Genomic DNA, 23,947 nt, shown 5'->3' with positions numbered 1-23,947 from the left:
GCTATTTTCCAACTTCTTCTGTGTGAACATCAGCTTTCAAAAGTTCTGCACTTTTGTTTTCAGTTTAAAAACTCTGTATTTTCCAGCTCATTCAATATTTTTATTTTTAACTTAAAATTCAGCAATTAATTCATTTCAGTGCATACATTCAGATTCAAGCATTCACACTGCAGTTTCTTCAGAAAATGCACTTTCTAGTTTTGATAGTCCTTGTCCTGTGTGCAGTGTATCTACTTTTGCTTCCCCTTGTCTCATTATGTCTGATTAGCCACAGCTGTGTTTCCCTCCTGTTTCCCATTCCCTCGTTACTCCCTTATTTAAGCCCTGTGTTATGTTGTACCACTCGATGTGCTATGTGTTACGTCCTGTAACTCCCCAGCTCTGTATTTACCAGTGTTCTAGTTTCCAGTTTAGGTTTTGTTTTTCCATTGTTTGTAATGTCCAAGTTTTTGCTACAGCGCAATAAAAGTTTTTTCTTTGAGTTCATCCTTCTGTGTCCATGAGTTTGGGTCCTCATCCTGCCTGCCACAGCACCAAACCTTGACATTATTAAGCTCTATCTTGGAGAAACACACTATTTGATTAACCTTTCATATGTGTTGGTGGAGGAGATATTTTGTTATCCCAGAGAGACTGACTTTTGCAAGCAGAGGAAGGGCACGAGACTTTTCCCTAGCTGTGTGTTTCCATATGAAGGCCATCCAAAAACAGTTCACTGAGGATCTCACAGGACAATCAAACTAGAAGTCAGAGAAACACAGTTTATTTAAAACATTAAAAAACTAAACACACACGCATATCCAAACTTCTCATGTTGGGTTTACACAAATCCCTGAGCCAGTCAAAAATGTGCCACTTCCAGTGTGGTGTCCCAGCTTTTGCCAGAGACAGGATTTAAGAACACAGAATTAAACCCTGAGTAGAAATCTATAGAAAAGGGTCGAACAGCAGAGACCCAATTAACAGCTAAAAGTGGAAACATATTAAGTAATCTAATTGCATAGATGCACGCTGAGTGGCATCAACCTTTTCTCCCTTCTGATGGGTTATGGCATTAGTGAAATGGGGTTGCTATACAAATTTTCCAGTGTGCAGATTTACTGTTGTGGAAATCATTATTAGAGTCTAACAATAAGTGTATACTAATATATACTAATATATACTGTATACTAATGCAAAACGACACCTTATGAGTAACTGGGAGAATCTGGTGGCATCTGACAAAACTGCATTACACTCCAGGATGACGTTTACCTTCTAGAAAAGCACGACTTTCCTCAGTGGTTTGCAGCTCCTGGCCCATTAACTCAAACTTAAGAGATAAATCTTTTAAACTAAACAAACATAAAGATCAATAATTTATTTTTAACAGCTTTTAACTTTAGTTTTTAGCCTGGCTAACATCACTCTAGCAAGAATCTCCTTGGAGTCTCTTTAAGGATTCTGACCACTGAAAACTACGTCCGGGGTCCACTCATCAAGGCGTTGTGGAGTTGAAGGTCGGTGCCCACTCAGGGTACGTATCCAGCGAGAACAAAGGAATTCCCCAAGTTGCTATGGCCAGCAGGAGGGCGAGGACTCCGATCATGTTGACGCCAAGCCCCGCCTTCACCTACAGCAGACATGATAAGACATGAGGCTTGCAGTCGAGGATGAATGTTATACAGATGTTTTTGTGAATTATGGCCAGCATACATTTAGTGAAAGAGTTATTCTCTTTTCTTATCACAGAACTCACCATATCCATGATAGTGATATGTCCATAGGCATACACCACAGCATTGGGCGGGTTGGACACTGGCAGGAGGAAGGAGAAGGATGTGCACAGGGTGGCGGGGATCAGGATATACAAAGGGTTGACATGTATGGCCTCGGCCTGAAACGAGAACAATCTCTCATAATATTTCATAAACTAGTGAAATAACAGTCTCTAGTGTTCCATACACAGTAGTGTCATTGATGGAAGTAAACCACTTGTTTTGTGGCAGGTCAGTGTGAGTACAAGAAAATAATTATTATAATATGATGTGTTAAATTTGTTTAGATCACAGGAATAAGGAAGGAGTTGTCTGTGTGTTTTAGTTTGGCTTAGCTGTAGGCTTGAGAGTGTGTAATTGTTTAGAGAGAAAGGAATTTGTGGACACTGGGGGTCTGCTGTCATAGAAGGAGACAGGAAGCTACAGTTGGGGGATGCTGATGCTTGTACCTTTAATAAAAACTCATAATTGTTATAACTTAGAAGTAGGTTTGCAGGAGACTCTCCACCTTAAATGTAAATGTAAGACAACAAGAGTCCAATGGCCCAGTGGATGCAGAGTGGGGTCTCAGTGCCTGTAATGTTTTGTATGTTGTCTAAAGGAATTTGGTGTAGCTTGGATGAGGAGATTACTTTTATGACCGGCAGGAAGTCACAGACACAGAGACACACACACACACACAGTGCTTTGACTGTTACGATGCAAAGTTTCAGTCAACAGGTCTGTACGATCGCAACGATGCTGCTTATCCCTCACGTGGTTTGTTTGTTAGCTGCAGTCAGTCAGAAGAAATTAGGCTTGAAGGGAGGGACCGTGAACTGAGGGACTCCTCAGTGTAAGATAAACAAAGATTATTTTCAACTGTGAATCATGCAAAGCTACTCTAGTAGACTCCAAGAATCAAATTTTCAGCAGATCTGTACAGTATAAAACACTGAACTAACCAGTGGGGAGAGAATGGGGAGGAAGATGGTGATAGTGGCAGCATTGCTGGTCACTTCTGTTAGCGTGGTGACAATGAGGCAGGCAATTGTGACTGTTGCTAAGACCGGGAGGTCGCCCAGAGGTGTCATCAGCCTGGCCACCCACAAAGAGAGACCTGACTCCTGCACACAAACAAACACACACATTAAGTGCACAGCAGATTTTATACCAGCTTTAATAAAACTAACAGTTTTTCTTTTTTGTAAAATGGAGGGTCAGGTCAGTTCTTTCAAGTTCTGAAGAGACAAGTTTCTTTGGTTCACTTTTCTATCCATCATGTTGGTGTAGACGCTATAAAAGATGGATGTAGGTACCTGTGGTGTGACTGAGACACGGTGGGTCCAGAGGTTGTTGTTTAGAGCCATCTTTATTATACACGTCTGCAGCTCTTGGCTCTCAGCCGCACATTCATCACACCACACTTACAACAACTTAAGGCCCATTTTGAAGGTTTGAGATGATGTTTGTGGACACATGACCAGATGCGATGAGGACGTGCTGGTCTGACAGTGAAACCATTTGCTCATTAGTTAATGATTTCAACTTTAGACAAATCATAGCCAATTAATTTCAAAAGGCTGATTCTGTTGATCTGGACGTGGCGTTTTCAGTGGGAGAAACATTTCATCACTCAGGGAGGACCTGAGATTTTTCTGTGTTAGCTGTGAAAACCTTGCAAGCATTTGCACTGAATTTCTTCTTGCTCTGTACAAGGAAACTGTTCTGGATGTACTGTGATTTGTATTTCAGCCTACCTCTGCACCTTTAGCCAGTGCAAAGCCTCCACCAACCAGCAGGGCAACTTGCCACGGCATGGAGGCCTGAAACTCTTTCCAGGAAATCATCGCCTCTGAATTGAGAGAAAAAAACATATTTACTGGGACTGATGGGACAGATGCTGAAAAACAGATGTGTTAAAAAAGTTAAATAATTGTTAAAACTTCACTGATTGTTGGTATTCACACATGTCTGTGCAGCCTCAAGTTTTTATATCTCTTTTATGTAAAAGCTTGATATGCATAGGAAGCAATAACCAAAGAAGTGAGATTAATGTAGTGTAGGAAAACTGCATGAAGAAGAATTAAGTACAAACAACCTGAGTAAATCTACAGTACTTAAACTCAACCCATTATGCTAATTTCCTGCTCCTTATTCTTGGAGCAGTTTTGCATGACTCACAGTTAATAATAATTCTTATTTATCTCATAGTGGTCTGTGGTGTAGCCCCTTGGTTTAAGGTTTGCCTGAAACAAGGTTTCAAATATAACTGATTGGTTGCCCTTCATAAACAAAAAGGTTGAGAGTACTTGTGTTAGCCTTCAACATCCGACTAAACAACAAGCCACATTTCATACATTTACCATATTTTCTGGAAGGTCCGTGAGCAGGTACAAAGAAGAGAAGGACGCCCAGCACCAGAGCCACAGTGGCATCTGTGATGTAGTTGGATTTACTGAAAAACAGAAAAAATGATCAGGTGGGTCATGGTTCATTGCTGCTGCGAAAAATCATAAAAATGCATGTTTCCCAAAGAATCTGGCCTGGTCTTTGTCATTGTATCATTTGTATCTTATTTTTTGTGGGAATAATTTTGAATAATTTCCAAGGCAATAAAAAAAGGTTGTGACTCACTGAGGGAAGAGGGAACCCCAGCCGGGTATAAAACCTGGAGATCTGGTCAACCACAACAAAATCATCACCACAAAAACCACCCCAGTGAAGATCTCCTGAGAACTGGGGAGAGGGAATGAATGAATGGGTGAATGCATAAATTATCATAGGAATGTTTTTCTGTCAATAACTGATCAACAAGTAAAATGAATGACAGCATTGGCATGACAACTGACCATCTAAGGTACTGTAAAACACTGTGGATAGTTAAATAAATGCATGAATAAAAATATAGCTCTTTAAATCAGTTATATTTTAACAGTTAGGTATATATATATGAGCTCCTCTGCTCTCGTGGCCATTGATCAATGGTCAAACAATTTGCATATTAATGGTCATGAAGCTGACCTCACAGCCCACTGTCAGTCCGTGGTGGCAGTTTTGATCATTATGCAAATGTATTGTTTATAAGGTTGGGGAAACCTGCAGTCAGCTGAAACTGAAGAATTCACTTGGATGACACTGAAAATGCTACGTCCAGATTCTGGGATTTCTTAGCTGGATGAGAGAGCATGCATTAAGATCCACTGTAAATCCCTAACCAACATCCTGTGTCACCAACACTGCATACATCACACCACAATTTAAATATTCATCCCAACAAGAAAGATGGAGAATAGGAGAAGTGGATTTTGGGGTAAACTTTGAAATATTAACGAACTGAATGAGAACACAGGGAAGATATTGTTTGTTTCTCAAAAGGAAATGAGCAAATGAATGGATGAATGGACATCTTAATGCCTGACAGCAGTAATGATCACACATGAATGAAAAAATGATCAAACTGATTACTTTGATGAATAAATGAGTGTGTAAATAAACAAATGAGAGATCACCTAATGGCTCCCAGCTTCTTGTACTCATCTTCCAGCACCTTTTTCACTGCCCTCTCTCTCTCAGACTGCTCTCCCCGACACTGCCACAGGAACTTGAAGCTGCATGAGACAGTTTGTGTGTGTGTGTGTGTGTGTGTGTGTGTGTGTGTGTGTGTGTGTGTGAGAGAGAGAGAGACAGATACATTTTATTTTAATCTTGGAAAATTTACTATTTAAGTCAAACTGATGATAAAATTCAGTCTTTGCTCTAAAATAATCTGGAGTAAGAGAAGCACTTTGTATGCAGGAGTTTTCCTGGATCTTCTTGGATTCTGGATACAGACACTGTGTCTACTTAAAGAGAGGCTTAAAAATGTTGTTTTTGTTAAATCTCTAGTTAGATCTTGACCAGGTGACCATGAACCAAGCTTTAGTTATGCTGCCAACTACTTCCCATACTTCCCATCATGCACTGAGGATTGTAGTTTGTGTTTGTCTATGTTCTCCAGTTTAGCCTTCTCCTCTCTTTTATCCTCACTTCCTAACCAGTCACAATAAATGGCTGCCCCTCCCTGAGTTCTTCCTGTTGTTAGTGATGCCTGCTCTGTAATGTCCTGAAGTCATACTACCAAGATTTTTGGAAAATGCTTTAGCATTGTTCTTTTTGGTGAGGATTGGACTTTTAAAATAAAAATCGTACCTTTAACCTATTTTAAATGGGGTAGCAAAACATAGTAAAAACTGTCAAACAGCATGTATATGTTCTTTTTTTTTTTCTTTTTTCTTTTTTTTTGCCTGTCCCATTTGGTTCTTTAGCGGTCAGAATTGTTGTCTGAAGACCAACAAGGATACCCAATGGATTTACAGTAGGCACCCCCGTCCTTCGGCACCCACCAAGGCAAGGGAGCCCAGGCCCATCCAGATCGGGGCCTACGGCAGCAGGACTGCCCAGCCCCACAGGACCCGGGGCAGCCCACCCGACCCCACCGCAGAGGAAACTGTACCCACCCTAACATTCAATCATCTCCCAGACTACACAAGACAGTAGACACCCAGGTTAAGTTTATTCTCCACCTCTCCTATGTCTCTCCTCCATGTATATGTTCTTTAGTTTTCTCTGAAAAGCTGCTGGCAACTTCTGTAAGTTTAAAACTAGTCAGACATTTCTGTTAAAGATGCCAACAACTGATTCATCATTAGAGCTTTGAACTATAATAAATCTTCACAACAATAAAACACATATATAATACATGTGATGATGCTTCCACTAATTGATTAATGCAAAGAAATCAGAATAGGATGATGAAACTGACAAAATAAAATAACTAATGGAGTGTGCACAAAGAGTAGTCGGAATAGAACAGCACTGATAGCAGGTGATTGGCTCTGCAGATGGTATGCTGACACTCACTCTGAGCCAATGAAGAGCCAGTACAGCCAGAACCATGTCAGCAGCAGCATGATAACACTGATGGGCAGGCACAACAGGAGCCAGTTCCCAAAATTGATGCTGTTGCAGTCTGGGTAAACCCTGAATGTAAAGACAGTGGATTCAAAAACATTATTTTTTAATGGAGTCTTTGAATCATTTAGTTCATTCTGGCTGTGCAGCAGACTGAATTAACCAAACACTGAAGGCAACATTAATCCCACCACTGCCAATATGTCTCATTAACATACACCTGATTCGAGACACTTACTGGTTGAGGTACTCAGAGAATATGAGGTTAGCAGAGGTTCCCGGCAGCGTTGTGATGCCGCCAATGCTGGAGGAGTAGGCGATGCCGATGCACATGGCTTTGCATAGCATCTGGCCCTGCCGACGCCTGCAGGAGGCCGTGGGTACATTTTCTGCAGCCTGTAAGACAAAATGCGGAGAAATCAAGACAGAGAAGCAGAAATAGTGGGAGTAGCAGAACATGTATGAGCACTGGAAAAATATCAAAAGAATAATTTTATTCTGTGTTTGTTTGGTGCTTTTTTGCACCTCGTCTGCTGCAGGCTGTGACTCTGCTGGTATTTGAACAGAAGTGAAGGTTTCTGTGGGGACATCTGGCTGTGTGCTGTCACTGAGAGAGGAATAAGGGATTCAATTGCTCTTCAAGCACGTCAGAAACAAGAACTAAGAACACCCTGAGGTACAGAACACAGAGGTACAGAGAGGGCAGCAGTGAATCCCCATGCTTCACATACCTCAGAGTTTCTTTATTTTTTGCAGTACAGTTGTTGATTTCTGGAAAAATGACAGATTATAGTCAGGGTCACAAGTTCCATCCTACTATAAGCTCAAAAACACACAGCTATCTCACACTTTTAATTATATTTTGTGCTTTTATAAAGTATACTGTCTGTGCAGGTACCGTCCAGCTCCAGGGTAGGGTTGTCTTCGCCAGAGTATCCCTCTTCATGCGCCTTTAGAATCTGTTGGAGAACAGCATCTACGATGGGCATCACCATGGTAACCGCTGATGTGTTTTGGACCCACATTGAGAGGAAGGCACAGCCGGACATGAAGCCAAGCAACAACCTGAAGGAGACAGCAGTGTTTTCAAAAAGGAACAAGGGAGCTTTCACACTTATATCTCAAAGAAAAATACAAAATTTAAATCCAACAGCAGAGAAAGAAGATGCTCACCAAGCAGGGTTGACCCCCACCAAGGTGACGAGCCTCAGGGCGACTCTGCGGTGGAGGCCCCACTTCTCGATGGACGTGGCGAGGCAGACAACACCCACAAGCAGGAAGTGGAAGTTATTAAAATACTCCTTTGCCACCTAGAGGAGAAAAGGGATTTTAGAACAGACAGCTGCTATAGAGTAATTGAGGAAGAAGTGTAAAAATTGAAGAGCATTTTCTATTTTGAATTTGTGGCCAATTAATATGTTATACAGGGAGTTAACAAGTAACAGATAAACCAATTAAAAATACAACTTTAAAAAACACACACATTCACTGGAAAATATTAAATAATTGGATGAGCATAAAGAAGAGTCCAAGAGTCCAAGAATAAAAATATTTATTTGCAAATGAGAAGAACAAGGCCTGCTCTGCTGTAGGCCCACAAGACGCAGGAGGTGCCATACTGGTCAGTTGCAATGTGTGTCAGGCATCAGTCAGGGGTGGAGACCCTTGCAGTCTGATCGTTGGCTATCAAGGTTGGTTATGGGGACATGGAACATGAGCTCTCTGGTGAGGAAGGAGTCTGAGATAGTGCATGAGGTTGAGAGACACTGGCTTGTTTAAGAGGCCAGGCTTCTGGGGTGAGATTCACTCTGTGTTCCTAAAAGCTTCAGATGTTGTAGAGCTCACTTGGTTGACATACCTTGGAACACTGGATGGAGATCTGGGGTGGTGCTTCTGGATTGGCAGACCAAACATGATGTGGCTCTGCTGGCTTTATCAGTTGTGGCCTCCAGCTCACACTGGTGCACTGGACCAGTTTGCAGCCAAGTGGCAGCAATGAGAATCCACATCTGAGGCCATGGTCCTCAGCCAGAAAGGGTGGAGTGCTCACCCTGGGTTAGGGGCGGGCTGCTGCCCCAGGTTGAAGAGTTTAACTATCACAGGGTCTTGTTAATGAGTGGGGCGAGAGGGGAGTGAGAGATTGACAGACGGATTGAGGGAGTGTCTGTAGTGATGCAGATGCTGTACTGGTCATTCGTAGTAAGGAGAGAGGTGAGTACACAAGCTACCTATGGTCACAAGTTCTGGGTAGTGACCAAACAAAGGAGACTGTGGATACAAATGACAAAATTAGCTCTCTCCGAAGAGTGGTTGGCATCTCCCTTAGAGATAGGGTGAGGAGTTCAGTCATTTTAAAGGGGCTCAGAGTAAAACTCCTAGTCCTCCATCTCAAAAGGAGCTACTTGAGGTGGTTTGGGCCTCTGATTAGAATGCATCCTGGGCCCCTACTGGGTGAGGTGTTCTAGGCGTGTAGCACCGGTAGGAGGCCCCAGGGCAGGCCCAGACCAAGCTGGAGAGATGATGTTGCTCAGCTTGCCTGGGAACATCCATCCATTCATCACATGGATGGATGGAAGAACAGGGCCGTTTTAAGATTTTTAAGATAACACGAGGGACAAGCAAATCGGAAAAGAAGCAGGAATATGCCGAAAATTTCAGGTGAGTGTCAAATGTGGAAGTCAGTGCTTCTTTTTCCATGTAGGCAGAACCAGAACCAGAGCAACACATCTGCTGCTGTGCATTCATAACGAAAAACAACTCTCAAAGCATCGACACTTTGTCCTGTGTTACTGTGATTGCTAACAGAAGGACTCACATTGGAGGATGACATGATGCCCAAGAGGGGGAAGAGGATGGCGGGGAGCATGGCGGTCATGGACAGTGGAATCACCTCTGTCACCCAGTATATCGCCATCAGCAGCATCACAAAGCCACATTCTGCCTCCTACAGGGAAAACACATAAAGATGATTACACACACACACACACACACACACACACACACACACACACACACACACACACACACACACACACACACACACACACACACACACACACACACACAGGTGTATTTGGGTCTGTACTGAAATTATCCAGAAAGAACCAGTTTTGTTTATTCAGTTTTTTTAAATTTAATATTTTTATGGATAAATTTCACAGAAGCATAAGTGTTTTATACTCCTTACATTTTCAAAAACAGGATCGTTACTTTTTGTAAAACACATTTGAGGGACGTTTTCATTTTCCATTACTGCTTGCCCTCACACATCAAAATGATTTAGCCTAAGCAGTAACTGATGAAAGGCAATGCTAATGGTGTATCAATCTTTCCTCAGGCACCGTTTCTTCTATATGTCCTGGAGGGAGGGAAGCTCATCTCCAATTATCCTTTCAGCACACCGCACCACTCTTTGGAGAGCTTTGCGGTTGTAAGCGGTGCTGTTGCCATACCACGTGGTGATGCATCCAGTGAGGATGCTTTCAAAGGTACGGCGGTAGAAGGCCCTGAGGATGCGAGGGCTCATGCCGAATCTTTTCAGTCTGCTGAAAAAGAAGAGGCGCTGCTGCACCTTCTTCACTGTTTGGTTTGTGTGTACTGACCGTGTCAGATCCTCCGCCAGATGTATACCTAGGAAACAGAGGCTGCTCACTCTCTCCACAGGAGTGCCATTGATGGTGATGGGGGTGTGTGCTTCCCTACATGTTCAGAAGTCCACTATCAACACCTTTGTCTTCGTGAAGTTGAGGGTGAGATGGTTCTCTTGACACCAGTGTGTCAGGGCGCTGACCTCCTCCCTGTAAGCCGTCTCATCACCTTTGGTGATAAGACCCACCACTGTTGTGTTGTCCACAAACTTTACAATGATGCTGGAGTTGCTAGTGGCCGTGCAGTCATAGGTGTAGAGTGAATACAGGAGAGGGCTCAGTACACACCCCTGTGGAGCACCAGTGTTTATTTTGACGTGGGATAAAGTGATGCTGCCCAGTCTGACCACCTGGTGTCTGTCAGACAGGAAGTCGTTCGAGGGAACGATGGTGTTGAATGCTGAGCTGTAATCTACAAACAACATTCTCACATACGTGTCTCTCTTCTCCAGGTGTGACAGGGTAGTATGTAGTGTCAGGGCTATGGCATCATCAGTGGACCTGTTGTGGCGGTATGCGAACTGTAGCGGGTCCAGTGAGTCGGGTAGTGCAGAGCAGATGAAGTCCCTGACCAGCCTCTCAAAGCATTTGCTCATGATGGGGGTCAGGGCTACAGGTCGCCAGTCGTTTAAGGAAGAGATGGTGGAGGATTTGGGTACAGGGACGATGGTGGCCATTTTGAAGCAGGCTGGGACTACAGACAGAGAGAGGGAAAGGTTGAAGATGTGTGTAAACACTCCAGCCAGCTGAGCCGCGCATGACTTGAGGACACAGCCGGGAATCCCGTCCGGACCAGTAGCTTTGCGTGCGTTCACCTTCCTGAAGCACCTCCGCACATCCTCCTCAGACACAGTGTTCATGCTGACATCATCCATGACGCACACTTTCCGGTCTCATGGTGTGTGCTGTGTCGAATTAGACGTAGAATACGTTTAAATCCTCACACAGAGAGGCCGTGTCAAGTCTGTGTCTCTGTGCTTGTCCTGCGTTTCCTGTTTCACTTTGATAGTCTCGTGTCCTCTGTTTAGTGTTTTGAGTTTTTCTTCCCCCTTGTCTCGTCATGTCAGATTAGTCCCAGCTCTGTTTCTCTCCTGGTTCCAATTCCCTCATGGTGTGTTTAAGCCCCGTGTTATCCTCTGTCCATTGTCATGTCATTAACCCTCATGTAACTTCTCCATGTGCTGTGTGTCTTTCCTCGTGTTCCCAGATTTCCTGCTCCAAGTTCCTTGTCCCTAGTTTCTTAGTGTTTGTCTTTCCTAGTTTCCCAGTTTTGGTTCCGTGTTTCTAGTTTCTAGTTTTGTTTTTGTATTCTATGCCAGAGTTTTTCTCCAGCAGATAAAGCTGCTGTTTTGAGTTTATGGGCCTTTTGTACAAGTTTAAACTTTTGTTTGAGTCCTGTGTTTGGGTCGTCATCCTGCCTGCCACACAGCGCTACATGACAGAAACTCTACTTGGAACTTTGTTAAGATCCGCCCATGCAGAATATGATATTTTGCCATTTTTAAAGGGGTCTTAAACGTTTAATCAGTACTGTAGTCTAAATTCAAATTTAGACTGAAATAAAGTTTATATTCCCATGTACTAATATAATTAGTGCAAGGTTCAGTTCGCCTTGCACAAGAAAAGCTGGTAGAAACATCTTCAAAAAAACGACCTTTTACTTTCTTTCTTCAAATTTGCAATCCTGTTATTTTTTAAACCTAAATCGTAAAAAATGACCATGAAGTATCATTTTATGTGTTTTCATTTTATATATAGTATATAAACTTTTATTTATGGCCATTATTACAAAAGGATCAAGGGTCAGCTGGCACTAAGCACAAATGTCTGTTAGTGGTATTTATAGTGAGGGGAAAAACTGTAAAAGAGTTTAGAGTGCTCAGAGTTAAAGAAAAGTGTATTAGTACAAATCCATGACTGGCTGATAGGAAAGCAAATAAAGAGCCAATGTAAACGTAACAAAGCACAGAGACTGTTCAAATCATCACACAAACTCTACAATAACTATTAACTACTGAGATCATATCATAAAGTTTATGTGCCATACAATTAAAACTAGCAGTGGCAACATTTTTCACAATATGCAAATAATGATAGGAGCCGTTTAAAAACACTGATTAGTGCAACTTCATTGAAATGAAATTGTAATGGAGGGGATACAGTTCCCATCATATTTGTGCACGCACCTTTGTTCCGATGACCAGAGGAAGAGGGATCAGCAGCAGTGGCGTGAGGATGATCAGGAGAAGGGTGTAATAGTTCCACAGTGCTTCGCTCAGCTTCTTCAGCATCCTCCTGTCTCCCATCGTTTTCGTCTCTCCTGCTGGTTCCTGCTGTGACCCCGCAGTTATTCGGCTGTGATACGTTAGCGAGGGTAATGATTGACCGAGACTGAGAGGCTGGAAACCAGATTCGGGAAGTCCTCAACCTATTGGAGGCTTCATTTTATATTTCCATATCAGTTTTCCTGAGCAAAAGCTCATTAGTAACCGCTGGTTATCTCTCCACTAAGACAAAGGTCAGATGTTAATGTGACAAGGCTTTTCATTTATTGCAAGCGTGGTGCTGGAAAGGGACAATGTTAGTAGTTTCTCTGACATAAAAACCAAAATATAAAGCATGTAAATATACTTATCGAGAATAATTTTTATTAAAATGCACATAGCAAATATACATACACAGACCTAATAAGTTGCTTCCAGCGTGCAATATGATGCTGTATCTGTACATGGTTTGGTGAGCTCTAAGGTTTTCCTCCTTCTTCAGTTAATAGGGAATACTCTTTCATTTACCCTGATTTTTAAGGATTAATGTTGAATTAATGTTGAATAGTCAGCAACATTTAAAAGCAGGCACCAAAAGTATGTATGATAGGTGAGTATATGCCTAAGTCACGAAAGTTACTACCTTATTGTGTAAAGGTGAGTCTTTATCTATACTCCAAAGAACATGCATCAGCGTGACATGACACCTGCTGACAGTAGTATATTTGTCTTGTGTCTGGCTATAAGTGTGTGAATTCCAAGAACTTTGGCTATCTTTTAACTTGTTAACTTGAAAACCTCAGAGATCCATTAAAGTTTAGCTGAGTTTATGTCTGTTGCTTTTGACCCACGACTAATAACTAAACAAAATTCAAAAAAATATTTTTTTAAAAACCTTTCCAGATGGAATGTGCTGACAGCACCCAAACCACTTCACTTTATGAGTTAGACTTTAATTTTATTAAGACATTTTTGTGCAAAATTCTTGAGTCACCCTCATTTCTTTCTATTTTGCTTTTACATTTCAAAGCTTTTCTTTGGACAGTGGCTGCTGTTTCACTCAGTCCAGTCCTTGTACCTCACTATTTTCAGAGGAATGTTTGCTTTGCTTGTTAAGCCACGCTGACCTATTACAGACTGAACACTGACCTATGAATCATTCAACCATTAAAAAAAGCCACCTAACTCAAGGAATGAACCTTGAGTTAGGCTGTTTGGCCTGCTGTTCACCGAAGGCTCATCAGAACAGGAGGAATACGGGTAAAAATAAAAATCTAAGGTATGGTATATTATAAAAGAACTGGACTCAACTGCAAATATAACAATTCTGGTTGAAATTGCTGTTAGCATACATGTAGGAGGTCAGGAAAGAGATACAGCACTGAGTATCTGCTTTCATCCATAAAAGGTGGAGGCTCTATCATAGTTTGTATTGCATTTCAGCCAGTGGTGTTGGAGATCTTGTCCAAATAATTGGAATAATGAAAACATACTGTAAGATGTACACTGTGGTCATATGCAGACAGTTTGCTTTAACTATTCATTGATTTAGTTAGAAATTGAATGAAGTCGTCTTTGATTACCAAGCACAGGAACCTGTGTGATAAATCTGTCCAGGAAACAGAATTCTCCTAAAGGTTATACTATTTAGATAAAAGAGTCAAATCAGTGGAGCTGTTAAACATATACAGTGAAAGCAGTTCACCTGTAGCAGGAAGGGTTATCTTTGTTTCTTTAATGTAACCACAATGACGTCACTGTAGATGCACACTTAAGACATCAAATATATGAAGCAAGTTATATGGAATCATGTAGCAGTGAAAAAATTTACAAATAACTCTAAATATGTTTTATACTTTAGATTCTGCCCTTTGCTTTGTTGATAGTGCTGCAAACCCTTGGACTTCTCTCAGTGAGCTTCATGATGTCGTCACCTGAAATGGTTTCACTCCACAGGTGTGCCATGTCTGGGTTTATTTGTGGAATTTCTTGCCTTCTTAATGGGGTTGGGACCCTCAGTTGTGTTGTATAGAAGTCAGGTTGGTACATAGCTGACAGCTCTATTTGACAACTGATAGAATTCATATTATCGCAAGAACCAATCAGCAAAGAGAAATGACAGGCCATCATTATTTTAAGAACTGAGGGTCAGTCAGTCTGGAAAATTGCCAAAATTTTGAACGTGTCCCCAAGTGCAGTCACATAAACCATCAAGCGCTACGATGAAACTGGCTCACATGAGGACCGCCCAAGTAAAGGAAGACCAAGAGTCACCTCTGCTGCTGAGGATAAATTCATCCAACTCCCCAGTCTCAGAAATAGCAAGTTAACAGCAGCTCAGATTAGAGCCCAGATAAATGCCACACAGAGTTCCAGTAGTAGACACATCTGTACATCAACAGGACAATGAGCCCAAACACACCTCCAGGCTGTGCCAGGGCTATTTGACCAAGAAGGAGAGTGATGGAGCGCTACGCCAGATGGCCTGGCCTCCACAGTCACGTGACCTAAACCCAACTGAGAGGTTTGGGATGAGATGGACCACAGAGTGAAAGGGCCAACAATTGCTCAGCATCTCTGGGAACTCCTTTGAGACTGTTGGAAAACCATTTCAGGCGATGACCTCGTGAAGCTCATCGAAAGAAGGCCAAGAGTGAGCAAAGCAGTAATCAAAGCAAAGGGCGGCTATTTGGAAGAATCTAAAATATAAAACATGCTTTGAGTTATTTCACATATTTTGTTTACTACATAATTCCATATGTGCTCATTCATAGTTTTGATGCCCTCATTTAGAATCTACAATGTTAATAGTCATGAAAAAAAAGAAAAACCATTAAATGAGAAGGGTGTTCCAACTTTTGACTGGTAGTGTATGAGTTTAAGAGTGCTGTTTGCTCACCTCTAGCAGCTTGGCCACATCAGGATTGAAAGGTGCTGTTTTGATGTAATGAAGGAAATGGGGAAGTGAAGCCTCTGCTCCTGGCTGACCGTAATCTTGATGGTCTTGAAGGTCTCACTCACATAAAATCCCGAGCACCACTTTAAATCACTCCACAGTCACCTGAACCTGTTGAACATTAACACTGAAACCAGAGACTGTTTATGAAAGATGGACATCATGACATCACCCATTCTTTTTTGTGAAGCAGTACTGGGGTTCACATTGGCCGCCCACTGTAGTCCGTGTGGGTCTGTCTACAGAGATGCTACATGAGTTCCCCCCAAAAAAGCCTCAAAATCAGAGAGCATACTCGAGTTTACCACCCTAAACATGTTGCAGCTGTTTAGCTCACAACACCTGAATATTTGTGGGGAAGAAACTGCTTATTAAAATTATTGTATTAAAATTATGGTGACCAGATTTCACGACTGAAATGTCCTTACATACAACAGTGCAGTCCGGAAATTATATAATGGAGGTCATAAGTCAAAGACCTTGTTATAAAAATGTTTCATAATAGGTTATACAACATTATACCTGAATTAATTGTACCTCATTATGGTTTAGTGAGGTTATGCAAAACCAATACTTTGTTGGGAAGATACCTCTCCAGGAGCTCCGAGTGTTTAGTACATAATGCTGAACACTTGAGAGAGGATTTGATTTTTGGCAAGAATTCTTGGTTTGAGTAAAGATCTCCATTCCTGGCATTCAGAAATGTTTCTGATGGAGTTGCACGTTTTAAAATAGAAGTTCATAGAGGTCTATGTTCCTGGAAGTGGGTTTACTCAGTTATTTGGTAAACTTTCCCGAGAACAAGTTGCGTATTCCTGAAATCATAAGCACAGTCTTCCAAGATCTTTTTCAGGTTTGTTATTGGATAACTTGCTTGCTTGTGTCTCTGCTGGCAAAGTATTTAAAGAAGTTGTGAAATGTGTATTTGAACCTTGACTGTCTTATTTCCTGGAAAGCTGTGGATATTCATTGGAAGAAATTAGACAAAATGTTCCTCAGACCTAATTTATTCATTTTTGAAAAGTTGAACAAATTTTAAATGTGGGCAAAAGTGAAGACATTTAGAACCAGGCAGAGGCATTTCTCCTTGTCTCCATGTCATTAGTGGAGTTAAACAGTAGGAACTGACATTCCAAACTCTACTTCTAAATATTTAGCATTGTTTAGGATTTATGAGATTGCGTGTATGAGTGTAAACCAGGGGTGGGCAATCTCAGTCCACGAGGGCCGGTGTCCCTGCAGGTTTTAGATGTGTCCTCGAACCAACACAGCTGATTTAAATGGCTAAATTAGCTCCTCAACATGTCCTGAAGTTCTCCAGAGGCCTGGTAACGAACTAATCATGTGATTCAGGTGTGCTGACCCAGGGTGAGATCTAAAACCTGCAGGGACACCGGCCCTCGTGGACTGAGATTGCCCACCCCTGGTGTAAACACTTATTCAAGAAAAAATCCCCAGGGCCATGTAAAATATGCTAAAACCTAACAAAATGTATTTACTTAGATTTTATTCAAATTTAGACATTTATGGAATTTAGATTTTAAAATAAATACATGTACAAGCAATGTGGACACACAAATTGAAATTTTAAAATTTCAAATCCTAAAATTATTGTATGATTCTTGAAAACAATGATCAGGGAGTTGTGCTACAGTGTAGCTACAACATCCCTCGTAGAGGTCGACTGATTTTAGACTTTTAACAGCCATGTGAAGATCAGCTGGCGATTGGTGAAAAACCCAGTATTATGCAGATTTTTTTTTTCTTCCAGGGACACAACCTATGAACACATTTCCCCAACGTGTGTTATACATTATTTATTCCTTTTATTTAATTTAATGTATTTATTATTATTAATAATTATTTATTTATTTAATTTATTTACTTTGCTCAGATCAATGCTACAATGTTCTCTGCCTTCTCGCTTCTTTACTTTTTTAATGTTCACCTATCAGCCATCATAAATCCTGATACTGATTATCAAGTAGCCAATATCAGCTGATAACACTGATGACTCAGTAGAGCACTAATACCCTGGTAGTGCCCTGTTTTCGGATCTGATATTTAGGCTCATAAGACAATAAAAATGTTTGTCAATCACCTGCAGAGAACAGGGGGGAAAACAGATTGAATTTGAATCTGTATTTCTTACTGATGCTCATCAGGTAAAGACAAAATCATTAAAAGCTTTACTTTAGACCCTCCTACTAGCCATCCACTGAGGTCCGGGGGATATTCCAGGAAACATGACAATATTTTTCAAAGAACTGGTCAGCAAATTCTGCTTTTGCACCTGTTGTTCTCTTATCAGGAGCATAACTTGTTCCAGAAAAGGACACGTCAGCAGCAAATGTTTCCATGACGATGCATTTTGGTAAGAAGTACAAACCCTTCTAACAGTGAAAACCCACTTCCATTAACCCTGAACTTGCTAAGCCCCAAATTCTGCTTCACTGTGCAAGTTTTCTTTTTTCTTTGTTAGTTTTGATTATAAAAAGGGCTTTTTGTTGTTGAGAAAATCCAAAAAATAGCACACTCTTTTGTGCAAGGACTTTTAATTGACAGTCAACTTCTGAATGGCTACAGCTCTTCAATTGTGTAATATCATTAAAGTTTGATTTGGTTTTGACTGGAACAGCAACTTGAACTGTTCAATTCAAACTGAAAGATGTAAGAAATGAAAGCAGAGTAAAGATCAGCTGAAAGGAAAGTAATTGAGATGGAGAAGATCAGCATGTCATGATATGCTGGGAGAAAGTACCTAAAAGCAGACACCACAGGCACACTGATGCGAACAGAAGAGCAAACCTTTATTTTTGGTCAAAGACAAATTCCACAAACACAGAAATCCATGAGAACGAAACAGCACATCTTTAACTTACAGAGAAAACAAAATGTAGAAACCAACACACTGTGGACTGAAGCAATAAATACACAAAGGCTGATAAGGGGAATGGGGAACAGGTGGGTAAATAAAAAACACAAGACAAAGGAAGTAAAACTAAATCCAACACACGAAACACAAAAAATACTAGCAAATTAAAATGGGAAGTAACGTAACACAGAGACAGAGGGTGCATTCCAAATGTTTCTCCTATCTCCTATTCTGAACCTCTTCCCTCGCAATGACCTGGATGAAAATGTCGTCTCTCCTTCTACAGCGTGACATCTGTTATGTTGTAACGACAATGTGCAGAAGATGGACCACAAAGCTCTCATCGTACTTCACCACAGCGCTCTCTGACCCCGTTGTTTTATAGAGGTCATATAAATGAGAACCGCCTGTGGAAAAATATCGCTTCAGTGCAAAGGTTGGAATTGTAAACAAGAAGGAACATGTAGGTCCAGATTTACTGAAACCTGCAGCAGCTGAATTCCTTCTTTTGAGCTTAAAAAGCTGCTGGATTTATTACAGAGGCTCTGTGTTGTTGGTGTTGTGACTGAAAGCTGTTAACAGGAATATTTTGGCAGCTGGCCTTGTAGCACATGTATTTGTAAAAATTTCACTTTTAGGTGGAGAATGTTTAAACGAGTCACAGAAATGAGAATTAAAAGGTCTGTGACACAGAATTTACTGCAAATTGCATGAGGAAAAAAATGCAGTGTTAAAACTAGGAGAGTTTATTTTTAGGAGGAGGAGATGTTATCAGAGTCCACAATTGGTACTTTGCATGGATGAACTTTGGCTCTATCCTAAAATTCTTGGCTCCTCACTGACACAGTTTTGATGAAACAAAGCAGAAATACACTGAAATGAGCTTCTTTTTCTCAGCAGTGTGCACGCAGCAAGTGATTCTGCTGAATCTGTAACAAATAAAGGAGTCATTGTGTTAGGTTAATGCCTCAATGCTGCAATGTGCTATGAAAATTAAAAACACGTGTGCATACAGGCACGTGGCGCAGTGGCATAGTAAAGGGGACGGTTCGTAATTTGATGGTGAACAATGTTTTGTGTTGTTCTGCACGTCGCACAGGTCACCTTTTCACACAGATTTCAGGTTTATAGGGTGGAACAGTTTATAATGATGCAGCCCTTGAGTAAGCCAACACCTCTGGTCCAACCTAACATCAGCGCCTGTGCTGATTGGTCCGACAAACTCAACAAGGTTCAGCAGTTGGCACCTGTCTCAGATACAAAGTCAGGTTGGTGAATCACAGGCTGTCAGTGCTTCCAAAGTGCTTCCTAGAATGACAACATTTCTTTAAGTTATTGGGAAGATCAGTGCAAACAGGAAATCATGCAGCTGCTCAGAGTGATGTCAGGCTGCAGAATGGTTGCTCTCTTTTTTCCCTCTGAAATGGTGTATGTGTGGCGGTGAGTAACCATGGTTACAGGTTGATGCTGTAAAACTCTCATGATCCCCAGTAAAAGATCTCAGATTATTATATCCATGCAAAACCAAGACTGCACTCTGATACTGAGACCTTCTTTAGAAAAAGGAAACAGTATGTATTACTGTTCCAACCTTAATAATTAGTGAATCCATCAAAGATAATATCTGCTTGTGTCACTAATGTTATGAATCTTTCATTTGAGTGCATGCTGTGTAATTTCCCTGTTTACATTTTGTTGTGCTGTTTAAAAATATGCATGTCTGTGTATTCAATGCATGCCATAAGAAGAAGATGATGACAGAGGTTCCATGTTCACTGAGGATCAGTGAAGTCCAGTGGATGTTTGAAGACACTAAACAGAATGTGTATGTGAATACAATGCAATCACAAAAACAGAATTAAAATGCTCAAAAAACAAAGTACTGCAAAATAAAATATAAATGACCAATAATCTAAATAAAAAATAGATAAATAATAATCTATCTGTCTGTGTATATATATATATATATATATATATATAAAACACCCAGCACGCCCCTGCGGGCGGTTTATCCTTCAAGCTCGGGTCCTCTACCAGAGGCCTGGGAGCTTGAGGGTCCTGCGCAGTATCTTAGCTGTTCCCAGGACTGCGCTCTTCTGGACAGAGATCTCCGATGTTGTTCCCGGGATCTGCTGGAGCCACTCGCCTAGCTTGGGAGTCACCGCACCTAGTGCTCCGATTACCACGGGGACCACCGTTACCTTCACCCTCCACATCCTCTCGAGCTCTTCTCTGAGCCCTTGGTATTTCTCCAGCTTCTCGTGTTCCTTCTTCCTGATATTGCTGTCATTCGAACCGCTACATCTATCACTACGGCCGTCTTCTTCTGTTTGTCTACCACCACTATGTCCGGTTGGTTAGCCACCACCATTTGTCCGTCTGCATCTGGAAGTCCCACAGGATCTTAGCTCGGTCATTCTCCATCACCCTTGGGGCGTCTCCCATTTTGACCTCGGGACTTCCAGGTTATACTCGGCACAGATGTTCCTGTACACTATGCCGGCCACTTGGTTATGGCGTTCCATGTATGCCTTGCCTGCTAGCATCTTGCACCCTGCTGTTATGTGCTGGATTGTCTCTGGGGCATCTTTACACAGCCTGCACCTGGGGTCTTGCCTGGTGTGATAGACCCCAGCCTCTATGGATCTTGTACTCAGAGCTTGTTCTTGTGCTGCCATCATTAGTGCCTCTGTGCTGTCTTTCAGTCCAGCTTTGTCCAGCCACTGGTAGGATTTCTGGATATCAGCCACCTCCTCTATCTGCCGGTGGTACATACCGTGCAGGGGCCTGTCCTTCCATGATGGTTCCTCGCCTTCCTCCTCTTTCTTGGGTTTCTGCTGCCTGAGGTATTCACTGAGCACGCTGTCAGTTGGGGCCATCTTCGTGATGTATTCGTGGATGTTTCTTGTCTCATCCTGGACTGTGGTGCTGACACTCACCAGTCCCCGGCCCCCTTCCTTCTGCTTAGCGTACAACCTCAGGGTGCTGGACTTGGGGTGAAACCCTCCATGCATGGTAAGGAGCTTTCTTGTCTTTATGTCAGTGGCTTCTATCTCCTCCTTTGGCCAGCCTATTACCCCAGCAGGGTACCTGATCACGGGCAGGGCGTAGGTGTTGATGGCCCGGATCTTGTTCTTACCGTTCAGCTGACTCCTCAGGACTTGCCTGACCCTCTGCAGGTACTTGGTGGTTGCAGCTTTCCTAGCGGCCTCTTCATGGTTCCCATTCACCTGGGGATCCCACAGGCGAATGGGAACCATGAAGAGGCCGGACACTTCTCCAGTCCGAATGACATTCCAATGTCATTGCTGTATAGCCTGGTAGTGTGGATCAGTGAATCGATGTCTCGTTCACTCTTGGCATACAGCTTGATGTCATCCATGTACAGGAGGTGGCTGACAACCGCTTCGTTCCGTGTCGGTATCCGTAGCCAGTCTTGTTAATGATCTCACTGAGGGGTTCAGGCCTATGCAGAACAGCAGTGGGGACAGAGCATCTCCTTGGTAGATCCCGCACTTGATGGTGACTTGTGCTATGGGCTTGGGTTGGCCTCTAGTGTTGTACGCCACATCCCCATTGAGTTCCTGATGAAGGCTCTTAGGGTCCTGTTGATCTTGTACAATTCTAGGCATTCCAGTATCCAGCTGTGGGGCATTGAGTCATAGGCCTTCTTGTAATCAATCCAGGCTGTGCACAGGTTGGTCAGTCTGGTCTTGCAGTCTCGGCTGACCGTTCTGTCTACCAGTAGCTGGTGTTTTGCGCCTCTGGTATTCTTGCCAATCCCTTTCTGTGCCCCGCTCATGTATTGACCCATGTGCCCGTTCATCTTAGCCGATATGATGCCTGACAGGAGCTTCCATGTAGTACTGAGGCAGGTTATTGGTCGGTAGTTGGATGGGACCGGTCCCTTCTTGGGGTCCTTGGGGATCAGGACTGTCCGACCTTCGGTTAGCCATTCCGGGTGTCTCTCGTTAACTAGCAGCTGGTTCATTTGTGCTGCCAGACGCTCGTGGAGTGCAGTCAGCTTCTTCAGCCAGTAGGCGTGAACCATGTCGGGGCCTGGTGCTGTCCAACTCTTCATACTGGAGACCCTTTCTTGGATGTCTGCCACTGTGATGATTACTGGACCCTGTTCAGGGAGGTCGCTATGGTCTGCCCTCAGATCCACTAGCCACTGAGCATTGCCGTTATATATATACAGTGTTGGGGAGTAACGGAATACATGTACCGCCGTTACGTATTCAGAATACAAAATATGAGTAACTGTATTCCGTTACAGTTACCGTTTAAAAAGGTGGTATTCAGAATACAGTTACTTTGGTGAAATAAATGGAATACACGGCGGTACTTCCCTGTTTCATATTGTCGCGGGTCAGGATTGTTTGGGTTTGTTTGACAGCTACGTTCTGTTGTTCCAGGCGGCAGCGTTACGGTTGCCATGGTTACAGGGTGACGCTCTCTCTCTGCGTGTTTCCTGGGTGAGAGAGCGCCTTTGTGTTGTTGTTGTTGTGCTAAGCTAAAAGGCAGACTGCTACAGGCATAGCTCTAAAGAATGTAGCATCATGGGCAGTGTAGTCCGTGCTGCAGGGAGAATGGACTACCATACCCGTTATGTGTCTGTGAGCGAGGGAGGGAGAGAAAGGAAAAGTCCGAGCTGTCACGGAGCAAAAACGGGAGCTGGAAGCATGTAAATATAATAATAACCACCGCAGCCAAGAAGAGTGCCTGACGAGCCCATTTGTAAGTAAGCTATTAAGACTCAACTGTACACTGTGTTCGTGTTTTCCTCCGGGAAAAATAAGTTCCGTTGGAGAAGCCTTTCAACGCCTCTCTCTCTCCATAAGCAAAGTTGACCCAGACAACAAAGTAAAGCTAGTTTTCGGCTACCAGCTCGACACGAACCCGACGTATTAGCCGAGGTCCCGTTTCGACCTTCAGTAACAGTAATAAATCACAGCAATAGTACATTCACGTAGTTGTAAACAGCATGATAATATATTAAGTATTCCAAAGTATTCAGAATACGTTACTGTCATTGAGTAACGTAACGGAATACGTTACAGAATACATTTTGGGGCATGTATTCAGTATTCTGTAGTGGAATACATTTTAAAAGTAACCTTCCCAACACTGTATATATATATTGTGAGATTATTATATTATCTTATGCCATGTTATACCCCTGATTAATGATTGTGAAATTATTATGTAGTTTTAGTTTGCTTTGTTCTTCTGAAGAGGTGATAACTATTAGATTTATTAAACTGATTTGTATTAGATTAGACTGCTGATTTATTGTGAATGAATGATATTGTTTTATGATGCATTATACTGCTGAGTTATAAGAAATACCGTTTTCAGAGAGTCATGGCCTTATTTGTCTGATTAGAAGAGAACAGAACATACCAGAGAGGTTTTCTGCCCCATCTCATCAGGAGGAGATAAAACAAGGAGCCGAGGTCATAACTTAGGCGCCGTGTGAGAGGAAGAATGTGAATGTTTAGGCTTTTACGACT

At 42.2% G+C, this 23,947-nt stretch overlaps 1 protein-coding gene across 6 annotated transcripts; it reads right to left on the bottom strand.

The window, feature by feature from the left end:
- Positions 1 to 747: 747 nt before the first annotated feature.
- Positions 748 to 15,603, bottom strand: LOC116324942 (solute carrier family 13 member 1-like). 6 transcript variants are annotated; one of them, XM_039614382.1, is made up of 16 exons: positions 15,500 to 15,603; positions 12,523 to 12,666; positions 9,505 to 9,633; positions 7,863 to 7,999; positions 7,588 to 7,754; positions 7,421 to 7,460; positions 7,215 to 7,296; positions 6,928 to 7,085; positions 6,639 to 6,758; positions 5,249 to 5,347; positions 4,374 to 4,475; positions 4,103 to 4,194; positions 3,497 to 3,591; positions 2,702 to 2,863; positions 1,739 to 1,876; positions 748 to 1,612 (listed from the first exon to the last, which is right to left on the bottom strand). In XM_039614382.1, the coding sequence occupies exons 2-16, from the start codon at positions 12,640 to 12,642 to the stop codon at positions 1,478 to 1,480; spliced, it is 1,776 nt and encodes a 591-aa protein (XP_039470316.1). In that variant the 5' UTR covers positions 12,643 to 12,666; positions 15,500 to 15,603; the 3' UTR covers positions 748 to 1,477. The 6 variants fall into 6 exon arrangements, with proteins under 6 accessions (XP_039470316.1, XP_039470313.1, XP_031601594.2 ...); XM_039614379.1 differs by having other exon boundaries at positions 12,523 to 12,669; positions 15,500 to 15,599; XM_031745734.2 differs by having other exon boundaries at positions 12,523 to 12,774; positions 15,500 to 15,598.
- Between the last annotated feature and the right edge of the window lie 8,344 nt (positions 15,604 to 23,947).

Source organism: Oreochromis aureus, linkage group 7 (genome assembly GCF_013358895.1).
Source record: "Oreochromis aureus strain Israel breed Guangdong linkage group 7, ZZ_aureus, whole genome shotgun sequence".
Classification (NCBI taxonomy): domain Eukaryota; kingdom Metazoa; phylum Chordata; class Actinopteri; order Cichliformes; family Cichlidae; genus Oreochromis; species Oreochromis aureus.
Note: the sequence above shows the minus strand (reverse complement) of the source record. Positions and strands in the feature narration are given on the sequence as shown.